The sequence below is a fragment of the Periplaneta americana genome, chromosome 13 (assembly GCF_040183065.1).
Source record: "Periplaneta americana isolate PAMFEO1 chromosome 13, P.americana_PAMFEO1_priV1, whole genome shotgun sequence".
In the NCBI taxonomy this organism is placed as follows: Eukaryota; Metazoa; Arthropoda; class Insecta; order Blattodea; family Blattidae; genus Periplaneta; species Periplaneta americana.
Genome location: NC_091129.1, coordinates 43,354,792 through 43,374,039, shown reverse-complemented (window position 1 = coordinate 43,374,039; position 19,248 = coordinate 43,354,792). Strand labels below are relative to the sequence as shown.

The following is a 19,248-nucleotide window of genomic DNA, read 5'->3' as shown; positions in this document are numbered from 1 at the left end:
CAGTTCATCGTTACACACTTTTCTTGTGTAGACTTGGATGCCCTAAATCTGTACGTTGTCTTTCGCGTCTATTGCAAATTCCGAAATCAACAGTGTTCAAAGTGCTGAAGTTCACCTTGAAGCGTGCATATCATTTGCAAGTGTTACACCAGTTGCATGAAGACGACCTTGCAGAACGGATGGCGATGTGCATAGATTTGCTGGATTCTGTGGAGACTGATGATTTAATGTCACACGTGTTCAGTGATGAGGCAACATTCCATGTAAGTGGACAAGTGAACCGGCATTACTGTCTGATTTGGGCCGACAAACCTCCAACGGATTTCATTGAGCATATCAGAGACAGTCCAAAGACCAATGCAGACAAAGTTCTATGGATCATTTTTTTTTTTTTTTCAGAGAGAAGACCATTACTGGTGCCTGTGTCCAGATGGGTACTGTGCAGGGACATCAATGGACGACATGTCGAAAGGAATCAATGAGTGTGTATGAGTGAGTTTGTAGTGTACAATCGTCTTATTAATATAAATATCATGAACTATATCGTTTTCATGAAAATAGTTACTTATTTTATGGACACCCTGTATAAAATTGTGTTGTGAAGGCGGTGATGACGTCAATTGCTAGATACCTAACCTTTTCTGGCACCAGTGCCAGAATTGGGCCAATTTTGCACGATTTATATTGTCATAACAAGCGGTTTTTAATGCTAGGATTGTATAAAATGTATTTTCAAATACAATGTGTGTCTTGTATTTGAAATTACTATTAATTGTGTAGATGTTAATATGATGTATAATTAGGTGTGCAGATGTTCCAAGCTTCTGAAACATCTATACTAATAATAAATCTGTAGCCGAAATTTTTCTGGTAATTTTCGATTTTCCAAAAATAATTGGTCCTAACATATATAATTAACCACCCTGAAACCGAAAATCGCATTTTTGAAATTTTTGTTTGTATGTCTGTCTGTATGTTTACCCTTTCCCGCGATAATGGCTGAACCGATTTATATGAAAATTGGAATATAAATTAAGTTCGTTGTAACTTAGATTGTAGGCTATATGGCATTCAAAATACTTTATTTAAAAGGGGGGTTATAAGGGGGCCTAAATTAAATAAATCGAAATATCTCGCTTATTGATTTTTGTGAAAAATGTTACATAACAAACGTTTCTTTAAAAATGATTTCCGATAAGTTTTATTCTTTACAAAATTTTGATAGGACTGATATTTAATGAGATAAATGAGTTTTGAAATTAAAATAACGCCATCTAAGATGGTGCAATGAAATAACAAATGACTTCGTCTATAAGGGGCCTTGGACAACAACAATCGAAAAAGGGGCCTTGGACAGCAATAATCGAAAGCTATTAAACTTAGCCTACAGACAATGTTTCTGTGTTTGTATGAAGTAATATCGGAAGCTAAATTAACCGATTTGTATAATTAATTATTATTTCACCATTGGAAAGTGTAGTTTCTCTAGATGGACATGCTGCTATAATTTTATTACAGTAACTTCTTAGTAAATCGAGGACAGGTAAGATTAAAATAGCTTCCTATGCACAGAAAATTTGATAGGCTTTTTTGTACATTCGTTTTCTGTATTTCTTAAAATAATATTTATGTAGACACTCATTTTAATCTCAGAGAATTAACGAACAACGAGTGTGTATTGATTTAGTATGCAGTAATAGTACGTTAGCTTAGCAATCCATTATTTTATAATTCAAATTTTAACTATGCTCAATCGAATCGTGTTAAAATACATAAAATAGACTATATATGCAATAAATGCAATGCAAAAAAAAATTGGGTAATGAGCCAAGCAGATTATGTTGCGCTGTTGTAAAAGTTTTGCTTCTGAGATTCAAGAGCCTCCACAACAAATTAAAAACTTTCTTATCGGTGTACATCCGTAATAAACGCACTTTTAATATAATATAATATAATGTAATGTAATGTAATGTAATATATATTAATAATAAATATGTAGCCGAAAATTTTCTGGTAATTTTCGCTTTTCCAAAAATAATTTGTGTTAACATGTATAATGATTCATCCTGAGACCGAAAATCGCTTTTTTGACATTTTTGTTTGTATGTCTGTCTGTCTGGATGTTTGTTACCTTTTCACGCGATAATGGCTGAACGGATTTCGATGAAAATTGAAATATAAATTAAGTTCGTTGTAATTTAGATTTTAGGCTATATGGCATTCAAAATACTTCATTTAACGGGGCCTGAATTAAATCGAAATATCTCGCTTATTGTTGCTTTTTTGTGAAAAATGTTACATAAGAAAAGTTTCTTTAAAAATGATTTCCGATAAGTTTTATTCTATGCAAAATTTGGTAGGTCTGATAGACTTTTAAAATAACAATACAATACGCTTTCACCGCCACCTCATATTGTAGCGTTGTTGTTTCTGCAGTAATTCCCATGTGCAAAATATAAAATTTTTGAGTAGGAAGAAAAAACACATTTACTCATTCCATGGCAATGGTACATAGGAGATCGTGAATTCTTACATTTTCGAAAGAAAGAAATATAATTACATATCACTGTTTATGCTGTATCACTATTTAAGTTATTTGAAGGTTTCAGAACCATAGTGGGCCAAGCGCCATTTATTGAAGACGTAAAAAACAAGGGTTAAAATTACGTTATTACCATAATTCAATGGAACCATATAGCAAGTAATATAAAGTTTACACATTAAAACTAAATGATATGTCAATCTTCATTAAACTATAGTTGCGTGTAATAACAAATAAGAAACATGTTAAAGGAATTGTCATTGCACCAAATGAGTACTCTCTGAACCAAAATGATCGCAATTTAATTGTTTAAATACAATTTCAATTAAATAACATATTAAACGATTTATCCTTCTAACAAACACGAATGTTCCCTGGATCAAACGTCCTATTTTAATTATGTAATTACTTTATATTTATTTCTAACAGGTGCAGCTGAGCGCACGGGTACGGCTAGTTTAAAATAATTATTTTAATAAATAAAGCCTCCTGAAAGAAACAAAGTTTTCGAAACATAATAGCGCAACATGCTATTATAAGTAAGAATAACAATTATAGTGAACTATGTACGGGATGAACTTTTTATTACACTGTAGTAGCAAAACCGATCAGGTTAAGTGACCCATTCCACCGCTTAAATGTACCGTGTTCCATACCATTAAAAGCACAAAAGAAGCTGTCATTTGATTTTACTTTATTGTGTTCTCGGTATGATCCGAAACGTTTAATGTAATCAGAAAAAGTAGTGTAAATGTTAACATATTAACCATGGCCACAAGACTGTACGATTGAATACGAATTGCTGCTCGATTGGATGTGTGTGGCAGTCCTCAATTATGGTGCAGAGATGGTGGAGAATGGTGAAAAGAAGAAATGCGACACTGGACTATAAGACCATCAAGCGACTTCACACCAACTTGATTCGCACTGGCTCAATTACGCAATAGAAGGGTGCTGGACGACCAAAAACAGTGATTACAGAGGGTGTCAAAGCAGCAAATACTGAGACCTTCCAGAGAAGTCCTAAGAAATCCATTCGACAGTACCAGCAGGAATCTGGTGTATCCTGTGGGTCCGTGCAGCAGTTGCTAAAGGAAATGAATTGGCCATGGTTTATGCAAGCTCTGTCGTATGAGAACTGTGATATCAGAATGGAGTTTGTGGAGTCTCTACTAGCATGGATTCAAGAGGAACGTAACCTTTTGCGACACATTCTATGGTCAGACGAGAGGAGTGTGGCCAGGTGCCAAATGAAATACTTGTGAGAGCCGTACAGAACGTTCAGCCACGTCTGGAAAAATATGCAGCAAATGCTGATGCTTACATCGAATTTTAATATTTGTGAAATTTTAAGCAATCCTAATCACTGGACTATTAGTTCATGCTACTTTGATCCTTTTATGTTAATTCAATTACTTGTGATAAGTGAATAAAAAGTTGGACATAAATATGGGTAAGTTATATACAGGATGTTTCCGAGGTGGTGTTACAAACTTCCAGGGATGATGGCGAAGGGCACATGTATCAATTTGAGATAAGGAACCATGGTCCAGAAATGCCCTGAGTCGAAAGTTGTAAGCAAAAATAGTTGTGTGGAAATGGAATTGTAATTTGGCACCACGTGTCCTTCTTCCCTTAACTTTTGGAACAGTCGTGGGAAAATGATATGGGCTGGATGTCTCCTATGTGGGTACTTGGTCCGATATAATCTGTGAACTTGTCTACTGTTCCCATTGGCTCATCCGTATTCGAAAATCAGGTCTGCTTATTCCACTCTCGTGTACTCCTCCATTTCACTAGGACTGGTCGACTGGACACTGCAACTTGTACACATACACTGCTGTCTACAGACGTGCATATCAGGACCGACCATGTCTGTTACACATTACGCTATCTGCATTGCTTTAGTGTAGTTTCCTGTCCCCATCCCTCAGATAGCGCATTGAATGGAATACTGTAAGTAGACAACGTAAACAACGTCAGATGAATACAGTATGTGTAAGATGTACAGATAAATACACATAAACAAGATGTACAGAGGAATAAAATTATTTCATTTCCACAGAACTATTTTTGCTTGTAACTTTTGACTCGGTCATTTCTGGACCATGGTTCCTTATCTCAAATTGATACATGTGCCCTTCGCCATCATCCGTGAAAGTTTGTAATACCACCTCGGAAACACCCTGTATAGATTGAAATTATATAACTAATTGGAAATAAGAGATTACAGTGTGAGTGAAGTATAGCTAGATTGAAATTATACAAAAAATTAACAAAGATTATAAACAAGAAACTACTCGTGGAGTGAAATTATACAAAAAAATTAGGAACAGAGATTACAGTAACCATTAAAATTCACCTACTAAATCTACATCAAATTGTAAGAAATAATCCAATTAAATTAAACATATTCAATTGCAGGCCCCATTGGATCGATATGGAGAGTTTCCGATTCATGATAAACAAATTATTCACGTAAGTCAGCTTTGCTTGGTGGACTTGGCAGGCAGTGAGAGATCTAACCGCACTAAGAACTGTGGGCAGAGACTAATGGAGTCAGGTAATTTTGTGTAAGAAAAGTGAAAATGTTTGGATGTTGGCTACTATCTTCACATATTGCAAAGAGCATACTAGCACTGTCTACTATATACAGTCACGAAGCTTGAGTTTTGAGGGTGCTAGAAACAATAGACTGTGCCGATACTATATTGCATTGCCTGTAATGAGGCGATATTAGCGATCCTAGTGGTGAGCAACTATCTAATGTTTGCATATTTACTACGTATTGAGCTTCGTGACTGTATATACTAGACTGTGATACTAGTATAGAATACAGATACATTTACTTTAAATTATCTTATTACCATCTCACAGTAATAAATTCTATTCAGGTTGTTTCTAAATAAATATTTTCTCACACCTTTCCTATTGTAAATATACAAATATATTGTTCTTTACTGTATTAATTATGAGTGAGATACGGTTTTTTCTTGGATAGTTATATTTTCTTTTATTTTTATTTAGGAACAAGGGCCGATGAATTTGGTTCATGTCATAACTCGGTAACATCTCGCACACAAAATCAATTTTTCACATTTCATTTCCTATTGCCATTTGTTACAGCAACTATTAAAATCCACCTACAATAGGCCTATCTATTCGTACATTAAATTGTAAGAAATAATACAATTGGATTAAACAAATAGAAGTAGTGATAAAATTTAATTTCATCTTTTTTTCAAGTAGGTAGGTTAGTTTATGGTTTCTCGCCAATGGGGCTGTCACTTGAGCGCACATACATGAGATTTGTTACTGAACAAAAGAGATTGCGAGCAAGATTTTTTCTAATAATTCGCCTTCCATTGCTCTTGGCACTATAAACCTCACATTACCTTAAAGGGTCATTAAAAATAGATATACTTGATAGCCGTCCCAACCAGGGTTTATAATAGGCCTTCTAATCAGTTCTCAATGAATATTTGTATTTAATTGAATTCTTTTTTGTGTGTTTTTTTTTTGTTTTGAAAACAATAGAAACCCTAGTCAGGTAGGCTATCATTGAAAAAATTATTGAAAATACAACAGACAGTTTACAATACAAATTATATTTTATAACGAATATAAATAATGGTTAATTATGGAAATTTGAATACTATCTATAAAAAATAATTTTCAGCTTTATCTATTAAAAACTATAAAAATTTTTCTATCAGGAAATGGTATCAATTTACCTGATCCTCTCTTTTTTAAGTGCCTTGACGGACATTTTAAAAATATATGCGCATTGTTAAAGATTTACCTCCTTTGCTATTTTCTCAATTTCGAAATGTTTCAGAATTTCAATATGTTTTAAATGCTCTTTACAACAGTTATTATCCAGGTCAGGTGAAAATGTCTAAGAATGTTTTACTAGAAATATAAGTATTAAAACTTTCTATGGATTCTCATGTCCATTGAGTTTTATTATAAATTTTCATAAGTTGAATTATAATAACAATGTAAAATCAAAATAATAAAAAGAAAAGTTTTCAAATTTGTGGACATTAAAATATACATACGATATTAAAAGTCGAACAATTTGTTTACATATGTGTAAGGTATATTTTAACTAACCTAGCACTGAGGTATTTCTCTTCTTACTCCGCTAATACACCTTGCATTATATGAATCTGTAACAAGTTAGGTTTGGTTAGTTTAAAATTTTTTGTTATGCCTTGCTATACGCGATGATAAACTGCATCTCCACAAAAAATTCCTTAAAAATTCAACGATTTTATTTCTGAAATCACTGGAAGTAACTCAGCGCTAGTTTTTTCTTAAAGATTTTAGCTCTGTCTGATTAAAACTGTTACAAGGGAATTTTGTATCGACACATAATTAAAAGTAATAAATGCTAATAACTTTAGAACTAATGAATCCACATAATCCAAATTCCGTACAACATATAGGCCCTATTGATAAGTACATGAACTTGTGGTAGATGTCATCATGATAACTTCAAAGCAGTAAAAGTTTAAACATTCAGTTATGAGTCATGCTCTCCAATGAACCAGTAACTCTATGATATATCTATTTATTTATTTATTTAGCTATTTCGGGAGAAAAGCGACTTCATTTTTCAGTTCTAAAGGGAGTTACGAATAAACTTTTAGCTACCATAATGCTAAATTGTTTGCTTGTATTTTAAAATTATGTGGTTAGCAGTAATTGTAACAATTTCTTTTTTTCCTCCAGGAAATATCAACAACTCTCTAATGACACTGAAATCCTGTCTAGAAATACTACGGGAAAACCAGTTACAAGGAACAAAGAAATTAGTACCTTACCGTGACTCAAAACTTACTTATCTTCTCAAAAACTACTTCGAAGGAAAGAGTCAAATTCATGCTCTTATTTGTGTGAATCCAACTGCTGATGATTTTGATGAGACAATAGTAAGTACTGTACATATTATCATTTTTTTAATGGAGGAGGACCTGAGGCTTGTTGTTTACCACTCCGATTTGTGAGAATGATTGCTTAAGTCTGAATAGTCACTTTCCTGCAGGTATCGTGAATCAATCAGTTATGTGATGCCATGGATCAAGTTTAGCCATGTAGACTCAGGGTCGAGTGAAGTCCCTCTACAGCATCCCATGTAGAGTACTATGCCTCCTCAGTCGACGGCATCTGTATACTAACGACAATACTAGATGCTATTGAAAAGATAATTTATTTATGTCTCTAATAGGGCAAAGCCCCAATTACAATAGACAGTACAGATATTTAAGTAATTGATTAACTAGCGGACTTACTCGTGTTAATTATGTAAGTCTGTGTGGCTTACAGCTGTTTCGGTGTTTCATCACACCATCCTCAGAGCCTACTAGATCTCGGCGTCATCTCGAACTTCTCTGACTGTTATGTGGGTGCAGTTGATTGTTGAAAGGTGTTGAAAAGTGGTGTCGAATAGTGTGTGTGTACTGAAATTGATCTGTGTGTTGAGAATTTGATCGAGGTGTGTTTTAGTCTGCTTGTATATTTCGTATTGTTCTAGTGTCTTGAGTTTTTGGTTCTTGGGTTGTATGTGTAGGATTTCCATGTCCGCATTTATGTTATTGTATGTATGGTTAGCATTGGTTATGTGATCGGCGTATGTAGATGTATTGTGTCCTCTGGTTATTGCTTTAATGTGTTCTTTGTAGCGTGTTTGGAAAGATCTGCCTGTCTGTCCAATGTAGAACTTGTCGCAACTATTACATGTGAGTTTATATACACCTTTATGGTCGTATTTATTTGTTTGTGTTTTTTGTGTGTTGAGATGTTTTGCAGTGTGTTTTCTGTTATGTATGCTATGTTGTATTTCTGCTTTCTGAATGAAGATGCGATCTTATGTGTGCTTTTGTTTTCATATGTTAGTGTGATGTATTTCTTGTGTTCTTGTGTTTGTGTTGTGTTTTGCGTGTTTTTGTGTTTGTTAAGTTTTTGTTTTGTCTTTCTTATGATGTTGTCTATTATGTTTGGATTGTAACCGTTTTCTTGTGCTATGTACAGTATTTGATTGTGTTCACTTCTTCATTGTAGTGTTGTTGGCTCATGGGCAACATGAGTAAGTCCGCTAGTTAATCAATTACTTATATTCAAGTGTTAGAAGTAGTGTACACAAGATTCAAAATGGAATATACAGATATTTGTTTAAAAAACATAGAATTGCATATACATAACATGAAAAAAGAGATAAAACAGATACAAATGCAAGATACATGTGTTTTTACAAATTAAAAATAAAAAAAAAAATAGATACTACCTAAATAAAAGACACAGATATAGATATAAATGAAAAATACCAAATAAAAATAAATAAAAAATAGTTAAGTATAGATATCATAGTCAAAAATGTAAAATGTAGCTATAATTGGCAATTTACAGAGTAAAAACACTATGTTAATAAATTCAATATACAGTATTATATAGTAGGCCTAACGGACAGTGACAGTGGAGTGATGGAAACGGGAGAGCCCCGAGAAAACCACTCAGGAATTTTGGCTTTGTTTATCATAAATACGACTCTGCATATGCCGGGATTTGAACTTGGGTCTGTAGTCATCGTAAGTCAAGGCTCTGCCAACGCTCCATAATTTTCCTATAAATGCATTTCATATTTGATCTGTCTCCTAAGACAGCGTGTCCATTTAGTGTAGTGGCGAGTGGTGACATTTTTCAGGGGGGACCAGCAGTAATGGATCTGTCATGACACTATTTAACAGTACACAGAAGAAATATAAAAAAAAATGTGAGCTGGTACATATTACAACGAAAATAAGACTTATAAGTTACCACTTTCATGTGTACATCAACGGAATCCTCCTTTCTCCTTTTTGGGCAAATTTTTCTATGACATCATCGTAAATATGTCTTTGGCTTTGAATTTTGTTCAGTAGAGCCTTTTCGATAGTTAACAGTGAAAGCCACGAAAGCCTGTCTTCACACTTAGTGTTTCATACGTAACTCTTCACGTGTTTTAAACAGGAAAACAGGAGGTGCTCATTGGAATTGTAGTTTTTAGGCAGCATATTTTATAAACTTCTGGAAATGCTTCTTCTCCTAACTCGGTGTCCTTAAAAAACTTTGCTATCTCAGTCACTGTCCTGCCTGAAAAGTCTGACAACCTATAAACAGCCACTAACTCACTTCGCAAATTTTCGAAATGAAACCAATTTTTGTAGCCTGATTTTAGGGACGTTAACAAAATTTCGAGAAATCTGGTTTTGAAAGATTCAAAACTTTTTCGAATCAATTAGATTGATAAATTTTAGTTCTTCTAAGTCATGAAATCTGTTTTCCATTTAGCTAACTATCGTGTTAATTATCTCGTTGTAAAGACGCAAATATCTCATTCTGGGATCGTCCAATTCACCTTAGCAGAGTAATTAATATTTTTTAAAATAAAGGAAATCTTAGGCCTCATAGAATGCTTTAAAAACTTCAAATTGCAGGTCATTCCACTTTGCAAGTAGTTACAGGGATTCTACGTGTGTTGGACAACCAGGACTTCAAATTTTTGCTTGCATTTTCCCATCATTTTACTGTGATGTTCCGAAGTAGATATGATGTTTCCGTGCAGGAATTCTGAATTACCATATGGTAAAGAATAGGTATAATGGAGAATTCTACTGGCACCGGGATTCGAATCCGGGTTTTCAGCTCTATGTAATTAGGCCTACTGACGCTTTATCCACTAAGCCATACTGGATTCAAACTCCGATGCCGGATTGAATCCATCTCAGTTTAAGTTCTATGTCTTTGTTCCCCTTTGGTGGCCTACTTTCATGTACTGGGTCACAGAATATCAGATTGTCTCATTTGGATATTATACAACCAGCAGCAGCATCGTAATACCAACTCCACTAGTGTCTATATTTCTTGAGGGAGATCGGGAAAGAATGAAACAGACTTTCTTCCTCACCCAACAACACGAATTTTCCTCCCGTGAAGAAAATGAAAGGAGACTTTGCATTGTCTTAACTTTACAAAATAGGTGTGTATATCATTTGTCAGGCAGAAGTAGGTTTCAGTGCACATCTGTCTGCAGCAGAATTCCTTGTAAAGCGTGAGACGGTTCCTCGTATAGGATGAGGAGATTTTCATTAGATTAGTATTTCGTGTTAATATTCTTATATGGATAGGATGCGCGGACGTGTAAGTTAGTTTCAAAATCTGAGACGGAAGTAACAGGTGGACAGGAAGACCGAACCCAAGCTAGGGGGACAGGAAACATGTGTCCAGGCGTGGAGTTGACTGATGAGGGAATGTATGGACTTTGCCTGCGGGTGGTCAGTAAGATGACGCCAAGCCAGGTTCCAAAAGAGATGATCTGGTATATGTCAGAGAATTGTCAGGACGCCGGAAGTAGGAGATGTTCTAGTTAACGAACAATTTTTGAAGAACGCGTCTTAAGTGACGTAAGTGTAATCATGGCCAATCAGGATTCTTAATAGAGACACGTGATATATAGATAGGAGGGCGAAATTCTATGTTTGGTGGTTGAAAGTAGAGGGTAGATTTCGCAGATAGACAGAAGGCATATAGAACGCGTACGGAGAAGTTGCACTCCACATATTCTCGGCAAACCTAACTCGGAAGTATAACAATTTACGGACTTAGAATTTTTTAGTGGGTGTAGTAAGAAGTCGTGTGTTGCATTATTATTATAAGTCTGAATTCTTTCCTCTCATCACGTTATCAACTGTCCGTTATATTACTGGTGTTTTATAGTACAAAAGATATAATTACGTGAACTCAGAAATTAGTATACCAACTTGCGGGAAGTGAGAGCGAGATATTATACACTTGGACGCGCATTTCTGCTAACCTGAAACGAACACTTAATAATAATAATAAACGTTTTCATAGTTCTTACCAACAACTTCTGGTGTGCGCCTACATCATTTCAACCTACGAGCACGTCTCCCAAACCCCATGTCCCGACCGTTTTTGCAGCTGACCTGGGAATCTCATACCTCTACCGGAGTAATCTCGAGGAGGCTGGCGCCCAAATTAATCAGTGTATATAATTAATTATTGACATCGACGTGCCATCCTCGAGATACTTTCCATATTTCGGAGCTGGCAGCCGAGGGCGACGACGACCAACAACGACGACGACGACCGCATCAAGCGTAGCCATTTTCAACTGTGTGCCGCCAGTGATCCTCTGGTGTGCTGGCAGAGGATGAAATAGTGATGGTTGTCATAGTAAAAATTAGGAAAATAAAAGTGAAAAGAATAGTAAGTAAAAGTGAGCCCACAAAAGTTAGCTTTTTGTGAACACGACACTGTCAACATTCAGTACACACAGTGAAGGTGTGCAAGCGGCAAAGACGAGAATGACTGACGTGCAGCCACGGTTGCCAGATCAGTAATATTAGAATATCGTACCAACCTTGAATTGAATTTTGATGTACTACGATCCATCACTGCAATCTGATTAAATCTATTGAGTTGATCCTCAAGCTATGTGTATTTTCAACCCCCACTAGCAGACCACACTAAGGTTTGCTGCTTACCCAGGTTTCGAGCAGGCAACCTCACTCTTCCCTAGGCCAGTCCCCTCCTTACGTCACCAGCAGGCATTTGGGGAATGCTACAAAATTATGACGGAATAGAGAGATGTTGACGAAATGATGTAGATGCCTAATATGGGAAAATAGTCACTATGAACCAATTTTAAAAAATCGTATTTTACATGTTTTTATGAACCATTCATGTATAGATTTATGAGCTTGCTGCGGAATTTTAAATTACAACTTCAGTGTACCATGTGTTGAAAGAGGTTGAAAAATGCTGGTATAGCGTTTCGTAACTTTAGTCATAGTATAAAAATAAATATAATCTTCAACACTATCAGCACCAACAAAAAGTGCACCAAAGATTCGTTATAGTTTTAATTTCAATAGAGGTAAATTGCTCTGTGATATTTGATAATAATTTTATAGAATGAAATTTCTAGTCCAGCCCTACCAAACAAAAATCTTAAGAGCAGCTGCTACTGGTTGGGATCCTGATCCAAAGCTCACATAATCTAGAAGAAGACTTTATTTTTGGGTTGCCTTCCTGTTGACTAGTTTCTTCATTATCGGTATGACTTCAGTCCTAACTCAAATAAGGATTTTGACTAGTCTGCTGAGACCGGAATTCTTCATAAAGAGAGTTCATCAGCTCATCCTCCTGCTCCCTGGAACCATGTAGACCTGAGATTTACTTAACAAACATTTTCCTTTCATTTTATATTAATTCAAGTTACTAGCTCGATCTCTTGGCCTATGTGTTGGCTTTTGCCTGTAAACATAAGCAGTTCGGGAATTATTGCTGTAGTTCTATAATTAACTTTTAAATAAATTTTAATTGTATTTTTTATATTTTCATACCGACTCTGATTTACTGGAAACACTTTCATTGTTTTTAAGATATCGGTGCTTGGTTTCAGCATGTTATGAAGTTTGCAGACGTGACCAAAGAAGTGCAAGTTACACAGCAGGTGGATTCTGCAAAGCATAACCTGAATTTTCCAGTGGGCAGAAGGAAAGATAATCAAGTAAGCCATTTTTTGTTCATTTCTCATAACCTTGTGCTGTCTCTAAAGCAACCACACGTACAATTTTTCTTGCATATTATTCTGTTCTATAATTAAGGAATATACATTTTGAGTAAACTTTACTCACCAGCCAAAATAGTCTCAGATTATACAAGGTGTTTCATAATTCTACCAAAAAATTTAGAGGATTCTGGAGGGGTCCTAAGTAAGTGTTTTGAGACAGGAAACGGGGTATGCCGGTTTGAACTTGCATGTAATGGCGTGAAATATTTTTTGGGGCAGTATGCCACTGATTGAATTTGCATGTGGCATAGCGGTAGATTTGGAAATGTGTCTGATACAATATTGCTATGTCTCTGTAGCATAATCGGTAAACATGTAGATTGTTTCTGAGGCCAAATGTTCAAACTTCAGCAGGTACTTTTATTTTTACTTAAGGTATGTTACTTAAAACTTGTATCGTAACATTAAAATGCCAGCTATAGTTATTTTGTAATATAATGACAATAATTTTGTTTAGGAGAGTGAAGAAATAATGTAGTTGGAGAAATTCATATCCATTACACTAGACAAGTTTCAATGTGTTTATCAATTAACTTGTAATTGTGCATACCGGTATCAGTTACATGTTTAATAGAAAATATAACAACAAAATGGATAATCCATGTTGAAGCTTTCGTATACTACTTTTAACACTTGAATATAAATAATTGATTAAATGGCGATCTTACTCGTGTTAATTATGTAAGCATGTGTGGCTTACAGCTGTTTCGATGTTATTTGACACCATCCTCAGAGCCTACTAGATCTCGGCGCTATCTCAACTTTGCTGCCTGTTGTGTGGGTGCATTCGTGTGATGAAGAGTTGTGTCAAATAGTGTGTGTGTTCAATAACATAAATACAGACATGGAAATCCTACACATACAACCCAAAAACCAAAAACTGAACACACTAGAACAATATGAAATACGAGTATACATACACACTAAAACACACCCTAATCAAATTCTCAACACACAGATCAATTTCAGAACACACACACTATTTGACACAACTCTTCATCACATGAACGCACCCACACAACAGGCAGCGAAATTGAGATAGCGCTGAGATCTAGTAGGCTCTGAGGATGGTGTCAAGTAACACCGAAACAGCTGTAAGCCGCACATGCTTACATAATTAACACAAGTAAGATCGCCATTTAATCAATTATTTAAAATGGATAAATGAGAAAAGAAAGAAAATTTTTCTTTTCGTCTTTCTTAGAGCAAGTAAGCAATAAAATACTGGTAAGAGGTTGTTGTTGTTTAATCATCTGTGTCCACACCTGTGGAGTAACGGTCAGCGCGTCTGGCCGCGAAACCAGGTGGCCCGGGTTCGAATCCCGGTCGGGGCAAGTTACCTGGTTGAGGTTTTTTCTGGGGTTTTCCCTCAACCCAATACGGACAAATGCTGGGTAACTTTTGGTGCTGGACCCCGGACTCATTTCACCGGCATTATCACCTTCATTTCATTCAGACGCTAAATAACCTAGATGTTGATATAGCGTCGTAAAATAACCCATTAAATAATTTAATCATCTGTCCGAAGACAGGTTTGAATCTCATAAGTAACACCAATAAGGCATCACTCATGAGGCAACTAGGCCAGGAGATAATGGGTTAGGGTGGCCACTTCCTTTCCCCCTTGGAAAGAGGTATTGGGATTAAAAGAAAACTATACTAAGATGGTGGGACTAGAACATACTACCTTTTGAGATCCAACTCTTTATCCATATACCACAGCTTCACGCCGATAATTTTCTTTAAAATAGGTACAGTAACGAAAGTAAATGAGGGTGAAACAAAAAGCAGTGCAGTGGTGTACTGTCCCATTATTTACCTGCAATTTTACAGATTCTGTAAAAGCTTAATTTTGAAAACACAGTTAGTTAGTTCTTAACAGTTGGTCTTCATTTAATTCCTAATAAATTCCGAAACTATTCCATATTCTTATTTCATTATAATATGTACCAGTACTGGATTATGATTTTTTTAAATATGTAAACTATTTTAACAGCTGGTCATTTGATAACTCAGATATTTTTCTATTTTTCGTCGGAGACTCTGAGTTCCCTATCTGAAATTGCTTGTCTACAACCCCTCTATAACCAGATAAATTTCTTCAGTTGAATTCTGAAACATCCCATATATTTTTCTAAATTATAGACGTCAGCTCAAAGAATTTGAGTGACGACAAGGGTCCTGAATACAGTAAACGTGTACAATAATATGTGATGTGATACATTAAAGAAAAAAAAAAAAGAAAGTTAATTGTTGAAGGCAAATATAAGTGGATTAATTGAAATAGAGATGATGATGTAATACTTGAAGAGAATCCTTGATAATATTTATAAGGACAGACATTACATAATCAAAAGGAATTTGAAGTTCCTTAAGATAATTCCATGTGAATTTTCGTAATTAAACCTCTACTGCCAAACAGCAAACCAATGACAGACCATTGTTTAAAAGGGACGTTGTACTTTTGAGAAAGATACGGCAGACAAGGTTCATATATATCTCAGACAAGTATCTATAAAAAAATAAGATCCCAGCCAGTCACAGTTGGAAGCATGATGACACTCAAATGGGCCAGTTCCAATGAAGTACAGGGATATTGATTATAAGTAGTTATAAAAGACTGATTCCTTATTGGATTGGCTTCCTATTCATTGCAGTGGGATAATAGCTGAAATTTTAATAGTTGAAATTTTAAATGTCACTGCGACATACGTTCTATAGATCTGCTTCACTATTTCTAATATATGGTCTAACGAAAGAAAGCTTTAAAAATCAATGTAGAGTAAAATAAAAGGGGAAAAAAAACCTGGAGAAGTGCCTAAAATGAAATTGTTCTTGTGTTGTGCATTGGTCATGATTAGAGGGCGGATCTGTGTGCGGTTAGAAAAGAAACAATGTATGAATGAATGAATGAATGAATGAATGAATGAAGTGCATTTATTGATACACAATTATACAAACGCATGTACATAAGATCCTTCGCACGAGCCTGTATGGCCATTCGAGCTGTAACTGTGCCCAGTTTGCAAACAAAAGGATACTACTAATAATAAAATAGTAAAACAACAATTATTGTTATCATTTCTACTGTTACCATTAATTATCACAATAATAACTAACCTAATTTCATACCAAATTTCACAAAAATAATCTTCTTCGTCTTCTTCTTCTTCTTCTTCTTCCTTTCAAGTATTAGGCCAAATGGCCTGTTATGATCTCACAGTTGAATTTTCAATTCAGCGCTTCTTTGGACGACTGAGAGATCTCTTCCCGTTTGGACGATAGTGGAGCATGACTTTTGGGATTCTATCTCTACGCATGCGATGCAGATGATTTACCTAGTTGTTCTGATAATGTTTCACGTGATTAATTACAGGTTCTAGTTGTAATTCTTCCATTACATCTTCATTGCGTTTGTGATCCCATTTCGTATATTCCGCTGTATATCTCATAAATTTTACCCTATCAAATGCTTTTTCCAAATCAATGAAAGCAATATGTGTTTCTAAGTTGAATTCCCGGTGTTTTTCCATCAATAATTTTAATGTAAAATATCCATCGTAACATGATCTTCCCTTTCGGAAGCCATTTTGTTCTTTTCCGAAAAGTGTTTCATAATGTTTATACAATTTGTTCTTGATTATCCTGTATTTAATAGACTGATCCCTCTGTAGTTGTCATACGATTTTACGTCTCCTCTTTTGAATATAGGAACTATTATTGATTTTGTCCAACTTGTTGGTATATCATCTCCTGTCCATATCTTATTTAGAAATTGAAAGAGTCTATTTATAAATGTCTGTCTTGCATATTTAAACAATTCAGCATTCAGTAAATCCTCTCCTAGGGCTTTATTGTTCTTCATTTTCTTTAAAACTTGAACTAGTTCAAATTTGGAGATAGGTTCAATTTCAGTATTAGCAGAAACTGGTAATTCAAGAGGTTCAACAATTTGGGACCATAATTTCTGAAAATATTGTAACCAATTTTCTAACTGAAAAACATTTACCCTAACATTTTCTTTCACTTCGTTGTTTAAATTCTTAAGGATTTTGTATCACAAAAATAATAAAAATAAAATAAATATAAAAACGAAACAGGTTAGATGCGATGCGAGCAGTAGCAAAATAGTCCATGCATACTAAACTTCAGGGACAACACACACAGATCCGCCCTCTAGTCATGATTGTCTTGTCTCATATTTCCATTGTATTTAAATTTTTTACCTATACAAACTGTTCTGTTTGCAATTAACACAACACAGTGACCACTCTTCTGCTTAATTCTTACGAGTAAATCATTGTGCGAACAAAACAGAGCAAGTGAATATTTATTTTCACATTATTTTCTCTTCAGAATTGAAGTACCAATATTATGTACTTATGTTTGAGCTGTAACAATGTCAGGTTTCTTACCCTGCAAAAGAAATAATGCCCCTCTTTTAGTAAAAGAAACGCTACTACTTTCCACTGGTGGTTTCTCAGAATTATTGAAGTCTCTACATTAATACGGATATTACCACAGAGATTTTGTTCTGTGGAATATCAATACGATTACCGATACCTGAAATTTGAAAATCTCCATTCACGATGTGTGTTGATGTCCATTGTAATATACAAGTCAGCAGGAACGTCGCCAGCTTCCAAGGTGGGGATGGGGCACATTAAGATTTTAAAGAGCTTACAGGAAAAGATGCAGACATAATAAACTATAAACATTTGTATTGATAAGAAAATAATTGATATTTAATTCATTTTTATTTTATTAATAGAATAGGAAATACAATACAATACAATACAATACAATACAATATTAAACAATGAAAAATTCACAATACAGAAGAGTTGCAAATAATTTATAGTTATTGAAAAAGTAATTTTCTTGGGTTCATGGCAAATTTTTCAACTATTATTTGAATAAAGTAATTGTAGTTTTCAAATACAAATTTTTACGTACACTCATCACAGCCAGTCCATTTAATTGGTCCTCTCCCATAGTGCTTCATAGTCATGTCTTGATCCTTCGCAGACTGCTGAAAGAGCTCTATACTGTACTGGTGGTGCATGGCTGGGCGAGAATATCAGCAGAGCCTTTTTCGTCGCCCGAAAGAAAGGTTCAGGCTCTTTTAGACTTGGGAGACTACAAGGTCTTTTAGTTCTTCACTTCTCAATTTCTTGTCCTTCCATATTTTGTACAAAAATTCCAATTCTTCTTCTAGGCCCTCCAAATGGTAAAAACTATAGAATGAATCTGCCTTTTCATGAGTAACATGTGCGAAGGATATGTTGTTGTTGTTTTCTAATGCCAGGTGTTTGATGATAGTCATTTGACCTCTTGCACTCTAATATTTTTCAAAGATATTATCATGGTCAGCCACTGAAGCACAGATTTTGAGGTGTTACGAATCCATTTCTTGGTTTGAGTTGCACAATGGGCAGTTAGGGAACTGATTTATTCCAATTCTATGCAGGTGTTTGGCCAAATAATCATGGCCTGTTGTCAATCTAAATGCAGCTACAGACGATTTTCGTGGTAAATCGGGAATTAACTGTAGATTATGACGCAGAGAGTTCAATTTTTTCCCTTGAGATTGTGTTATCAAATTTTGTTTGTTGAAGTCTAAGCATGTAGATTTAATAAATATTTTCACAGAGTAATACGTAGATTTAGTAACAGGTCTGTAAGTAGCAGTGCTGCCCTTCTTTGCTAAAGCATCTGCATTCTCGTTTCCCAGGATTCCACAATGGGATGGTATCCATTGGAATACAATTCTTTTATTGAGTGATATTAATTGAGAGAGCATTTTAGTTATTTCTGCTGTTTGAGATGAAGGTGTGTGTTTAGAGAATATTGATAGAATAGCTGCTTTGGAGTCTGGCAATATAACTGCATTCTTAAATTTATTGATGTGAAATAGAAGATTCTTGAGACTTTCACTTATTGCAACGATTTCTCCATCAAAACTTGTTGTTCCATATCCAAGAGATCTATAAAGTGAGAAGAGACAGCACGTAACACCTGCACCGGCACCTTGTTCTCTGGAGATCAAGGATCCGTCGGTGTATAA

At 35.0% G+C, this 19,248-nt stretch overlaps 1 protein-coding gene across 3 annotated transcripts in view; it reads left to right on the top strand.

Annotated features, from left to right (window-relative positions):
- Nucleotides 1-19,248, top strand: part of LOC138711830 (kinesin-like protein KIF23) — a 79,907-nt gene that overhangs the window by 17,941 nt on the left and 42,718 nt on the right. For all 3 annotated transcript variants that reach the window (XM_069843091.1, XM_069843090.1, XM_069843089.1), the window contains exons 5-7: nucleotides 4,967-5,105; nucleotides 7,280-7,479; nucleotides 13,011-13,118. In XM_069843091.1, the coding sequence (XP_069699192.1) occupies nucleotides 4,967-5,105; nucleotides 7,280-7,479; nucleotides 13,011-13,118 (447 nt within the window). The remainder of the gene's footprint in view (nucleotides 1-4,966; nucleotides 5,106-7,279; nucleotides 7,480-13,010; nucleotides 13,119-19,248) is intronic.